This window comes from Triticum dicoccoides, chromosome 3B, assembly GCF_002162155.2.
Source record: "Triticum dicoccoides isolate Atlit2015 ecotype Zavitan chromosome 3B, WEW_v2.0, whole genome shotgun sequence".
NCBI lineage: Eukaryota > Viridiplantae > Streptophyta > Magnoliopsida > Poales > Poaceae > Triticum > Triticum dicoccoides.
The window spans coordinates 4,977,275-4,983,371 of record NC_041385.1 but is presented as its reverse complement, the minus strand read 5'-3'; the positions used below and the strand labels follow the sequence as shown (position 1 = coordinate 4,983,371).

General features: G+C 48.9%; 1 protein-coding gene across 1 annotated transcript; it reads right to left on the bottom strand.

Moving 5' to 3' along the window:
* Positions 1-2,319: 2,319 nt before the first annotated feature.
* Positions 2,320-3,356, bottom strand: LOC119274272 (proline-rich antigen homolog). Its single transcript, XM_037554942.1, has one exon. It carries the CDS (start codon positions 3,189-3,191, stop codon positions 2,697-2,699), a length of 495 nt encoding a protein of 164 aa, XP_037410839.1. The 5' UTR covers positions 3,192-3,356; the 3' UTR covers positions 2,320-2,696.
* Positions 3,357-6,097: the final 2,741 nt, after the last annotated feature.

Sequence of the window (6,097 nt, the reverse complement as noted above, 5' to 3'; positions counted from 1 at the left end):
GCGGGGGCATGGCAGCCAGATTTGACGATTTCTCGAAACGTGCCCATGGCATGGCCGTCCATCTACCCTGTTCGTCCTAGCTTAGAAAATGGACAAAACGCCTTTACGCGTACCCGTAGGCAGCGCACAAGCGCCTCCTTGGACACTATAAACAATTTTATTTCGCTCAAGCTGTTCATGTATACTTTTTTTGTTGTTGAGGGAATTGTTCATGTACACTTTATTTTAGGGAGAGCTGTTCATGTATACTTAGTCAATCAATAATGTGTTATACACATGGAGTAGGTAGGTAGATTGATTCCGTTCGGGTATATTCTAGAGGCAGAATTTTTGGTGCAATCCTGCTTGCGTGGATGGAGTTTTCCAAGAGGCCACCTTGAGACGTGCGCGCCTAGCGGCATGGACGAGACGTCCCTCGGATCTGGTGACCAGGTCAGAACGCATGCCTCGACACGTGATTTGCATGCATCCATAATTTTTTCTCTGTGTACGTGCAGATTCGCGAGCAGGTGTACGTACATCGGAGCAGAAACGTGAGCGGGCTGAATCAACGGCGGGTGTGTCCGTTTTACCCGGAATCAGGGGTGGGCTTGGAGAGAAGCTCAAGTGTTTTTGCCTCCGTCTCGAAAATAAAAAGAAGAGGAGAATGGAGAATGAACAATGAACAATGAACAGTGAAAATCCCAAGCTGGAATGGGATTTGAGCTAGCCATCTGCAATAAGTGTTGTCAGACACTCCCATCTTGATTTTCACGTGGCTAAGGAATCCAATCATATGCCATGGACGATTCGATGCCCTCTCGCACACACACATACACACTTTTGTTCCGTTCCGGTTAGCAGAAAAGAAAACGGCGCGCGTACGTACGTATGGAGCTGGACGGTACTCCCATCCCACAGTAGCTTTTGGAGCGCATGCACGCACCACCTACCGATATATGGACATGATCGATCGATCCAGGCTCTCTTTCCCGACGTGAATGGCTAGCTAGCATCCAATCCAATAGTCTTTATTCTCTTCATCTTTTCTTTCTTTCTACCATCACCGGCCGCCGTGTGCGCGCGAAACTTCGCGGAAACTGCAACAGTGCATGCATGCAAGGCCACCATACCAGCGTCCCCACGCGCTAGCTAGGCAAAGCTTGTCCACTTTGATCATCTCATGGAGACACCGGCCATATGCCCCGGTCTGGTCTACATATGGAAATGCATGTACACGCGGTGAAAAAGATTAAAGATTAAAACAAAAGAGAGGCTGCATGCTTTGATAGCGTCTTTGGATCCCGCCTTGCGTCGGCCGGTGGAAAGCTAGTCATCTGCGTCTGCCACTCCATCGCTTGGTCTGAACGGCTGGCCAGCTCGTCGATCTGATCGAAAGTGTAGCTTGCGTGCGAAGGCAAAATGAGACTTGATAACTCCATGATGTATGACTACGTACCTTTCATCAGGTATGCTAAGACGGCGGGATTAGCAAGCAAGCGAGGCGGCCGCGCCTAATCATCGGCTAGTTTGACCAGCAGCCGGCCAGTTGCCGGAATTGACTGGCCGGTTAGCTAGCCTCGTGTGTGGTGTGATGTGTTAGTTGCGACGGTACATGCATATGGCCGGTGCGGTGCGTCGTCGGTGGATACGGTCCAAGCACATCAAGAAGCCAACGTACGACCGTACGTACAACACATGCACCTACTTCTTCTTCTTTTCCGGAAAATACACCTGCTCATTACGTATGCATATACGTACTCGTCCTACCATGATGCATGGGATGCTCACCATGTTCCTGCTCACTCACTCACTCAGTATGACAGTACTCCAACATGAGAGCAATGCATGCATACATTTTATGGCCTCAAAAGTATTTTGTTTCCTCTCCCCAAACTCCAACGTATAGCCAGCTGTGACCTCCCTTTCGCCTTTCCTCTTTTCTGATCGATTCTTTGCTTTGCTTGTCCCGCGCCATCATGCCGATCGATCAATCGATCAGCAACGATCCACACGGAAACTTTCTTCCAACACACAACTTTTGGGAAGTTGCGAGTCACGGGAATCGACCGGCCGGGAAAAGGCGCCTTTCCACGTCAACCTCGCATCACGCTAGCTAGCTTAGCTATTGGAAAACAAGCAGTACTAGCTTCTACATGAGCCGACCGACTAAGTTTTCGCGTCGTTGATCCATCTGCGAGTATGTACGTGGATCGTTACTTGTCTCAACGTGGTTCATCAAATTAATTTTGAGGCCATAAAATGGCTCAATCACTCGTGTTATTCCAACATGAGAGCAATGATGCACATTTCGTGAAGAAATGTTCGGACCAAACGTAGTACGCGAAAACAATCACTCCCAACACGGGAAAGTGGTAGCAACGATCGAGTATATATGCCACTACACGATCGAGTACATTAATTATAACAAGAAAAAGGAAGAGGCACTGAGAAAGGCACAAGATTCTTGAGATCACTAGCCACATATATTATGCTCCCAAGAAACTAATAGCCAGCAATGTATAGCCGCTCCACTCACTACCCAAAAGCCAACTGAGCAATGAATCAATACAGAGGAGTTGATGAGTACGATAGCTAAATAGTAATGGTGCCCCATTGTACATGGAGTAGTATATATCAAGAATCGACTACGAACGGAAATGAAAAATGTGATGGGAGTGCTAGCTTAGCTAGTAACTGATTGATCGATGATCGTACTAGTAACCGACCAGAGCAGCAGCGGCAGTCACGGCGGCCACCAGGCAGAGTACGACCGCCGAGGCGCGACCAGGCCTGGTCGCGGACGAGGACGGCGGGGACCGGTAGTACCAGGGGTACCACGGCAGGATGGGGTTCGGCGGCGGTGGCGCAGGCCCGAAGTTGCCGCCACCCCCTCCTCCGCCTCCGCCACCACCACCGCCCCCGCCGGCGGGAGGCTGGTAGAAGCCGGGAATGTAGCCCCCAGACGGTGGCGGGTAGCTCCAGGACGACGGCGTCGGCGGGGAGTTCCCGGAGGAGGACGGGGGCGGGTACACGTAGCCGGAGCCGGATGGCGAGGAGGGTGGCGGCGGGCAGTCGGCGCTGGAGGCCGGGGGCGTGGGCGGCGGCAGCAGGCACGGGTAGGGGCAGTCGGCCGGGTAGGTGTCAGCGACCGCGACGTCGAGGAGGAGTGCGGAGAAGACCAGGATCACGAGCAGCCTGTAGGACGCCATGGCTGAGACCCGAGAGCGACGGGAGTGCAGTGCGGTGTGGCTAGCTAGTGCGGTGGCGCGTGAGAGAGATGGGAGTGGGAGTGTGGCTAGCTAGCTGCGTGCGGTGGTGTGTAAATGCGGGAGAAGGTGAAGGAGACGTGAGGGGGAAGAAGAGGAGAGGAAAGGTCTCCGGGGTTGGGTGGGGTTATTATAGCCGGAGACGGGATGGAAAGGCATGGGAGTGGTTTGTGTTGTTAAGTGTACCTGCTAAATGTTACTCAAAAATAAGTGTACCTGCTAAATGCATGCTAATTGATTCCAATTATGGATTGTGTTGGTAAAGTTATGCTAGTTAACTCCAAGGAACCTAATGAGTAGCCTCATGGCATCTCTCCAATCCAGACCTTCAAAACGCCCGCGTCCGCACATTCGCCATCCAATGTAGTACATCATCCGTCCGGGTACCGGTCTGGTTGTTCGAAATCTCGCAAACCTGGTACAAATCAAGGGACTTGTGGGCATCCGGGAAGCTATCACGCACGCGCCCGACACCCCCCAGACGCACCCAAAAACCTCTTCGCCCGAAAAACCCTCTCCATGCAAAGCGGTTGCCCCCGCTCCAGAGCGGACGAGGCTCCATGATATTGATCCTGGTCAAAGTAACGCGAACGGACAAGCGGGCGGCACCGCTTCAGTGCCAACGCGGCGACCAAGAAGCTTACTCCGGTCGCCGCATTGAAGCCAACTTCCCGTCCCCCCGCCTGGTCACGCCTTTTTAAGCACGGCTTCGGCGCCATCCACACCACACCACACCATGCCGGAGTCATGATTCTCTGCACTAGCAGGTGGCGGCTTCAGATCTCTCTCAAGATCCGGATCTTGGCGCCGCCACTTTCACTCTCTCGGGCTCTCGATCTTCACGGCGGGCGCCTCTTCCATGGAGGAGGAGTTTGTAATCTCCTTCGGCCATGTGACGACTATGGCGCCTCGACAGGGAGCTCTCTTTGATCGATGAGGAGTGGTCTCTCAGCGAGACTGGCATCGTTGTTGTCGTCGGTAGGGGCAAGGGTAAGGCCCGCCAACTGAAGTCGGCGTTGACCGCGGCAGCCATCCGCACAACGTATGAGGAAGCGGAGCGGCTCCTCCGCGAGCGCCAGTCACAGTTGGGCAGGGATGGCATGTCCCGACGCCCCCTGCCGCTGGAAGGACCACTCCGACTAATTCGACGATGACACAATGAAACAGAGGAGGATTTGGTTTCCTTCTATTGTCATAATAAGTGTTTGTGTTCTTAGTTTTAGTTCTTGTATTATTCATCCAAATATCATTGTCAAAATAATCAAGTATCATGAAAGTATAGCGTATCACGATGGCAGAGCGCAAGGGATGCTAACTAATATTTCGTTCGTTCACTATTATATGATGTTCTAACTTTTTTTCTAAATCAGATGTATGTTGGTCCGTTTTATTATGGTTGTCCACTTAGTTCAGTCCACATCTCTACTATTAAAGTTGAATCTGTATGTAGTCGTTCTCACACAACCATTAGTGCGAAAACAATTTGAAAACCCAAGTTTGAATCAATTTGGACATCAAGTCATTAATGTAATTAATTAGTCAGATAGTAAATTATGTGTGCAATTAGTTAGGTCCATTTAAATATTGATTTTTTTGTGCCAAATCAATTTGGAAATCGAGTAACTAATACAATTAATTAATTTGGTTGGTCAATATTTAGGGGGTGTTTGTTTCCAGGGACTTTTTGGTGTAGGGACTAGAAAAAGTCCCTAGCAAACCAAACATGATGGGACTTTTTTGGGACTTTTTGCTAAAAGTCCTTAAAATCACCTCCTTGAGAGTCTTTCTCAAAAAGTCCCAGAGACTAGAAAAAGTCCTAGGACTAGAGAAACAAACACCACCTTAGGCTTTGCAGATAATTAGAAGTAGAGATTTTATTCCAACTAGGCATGAAATTAATTAATCAGGCACACAATAAATTGCCCCGAATAAATCACCAAACATTAATGCTAAAAAGTTTAGAAACCAAGCATTGCATCAATTTAAAAATTAAATTATTAATGCAATTAATTAACCAAAAAATTCAATGCTTGTGCAATTAATTAGATCCATTTAAATAGGGATTTTTTCGCGTCGGTCAATTAAAAATTGAGTGATTAATGCAATTAATTATTTAGATAGATAGAGTAGTTAATTAGGCTTGGAGACATTTAGAAGTACTCCCTCCGTTCCTATATATAAGTTTTTCCAGAGATTTCAATATGGATGTATGTACACGGTGTTCAGGGTGTAGATTCATTCATTTTGCTCTGTATGTAGTCGATATTAAAATCTCTAAAAAGACTTATATTTAGGAACGTAGGGAGTAAGAATTTTTCATTTCCATTTAAACATGCAAATAATTAGTTAGGCAGACAGTTAATCACGTCGAATCAATTTAAAAGCTCTCACGGGCCATGACAGTCAGTAGACTCTTGCTGACGTTGGTGACTGCCAATAGGCTCTCAGCGACATGGCTGAGCAGCGCTTGCCGATATGGACAACGGCCACCATGTGCTCTTGACATGGGCGACCAAGCGTTCGCTAGATGGATGATAACATTCTCTACAGGACGTCGCTAACGGTTGCCAAAACGTTGGTGAGCGAGGCCCCTTTGAGGACGATGTTGACGATCGAGGGCAATCGGTCACACGCCATCGCTAACGCACGGGTAAATTAGCTAGCTAGTGTAGTGCAAAACATGTTGTAATAGTGAACGGAGGAAGTGTGCATCCGAGGATGGCGATGGATGGATCAGCTGGAGAAGTTATATATGGTCCCGCTCGTACTACGCACTACGTGCTCATTCAATTCAATCGCTTGAGAATATTGTGCGGTCCAGTTGGTAGAAGATGTGTAGGCCAGGTCGG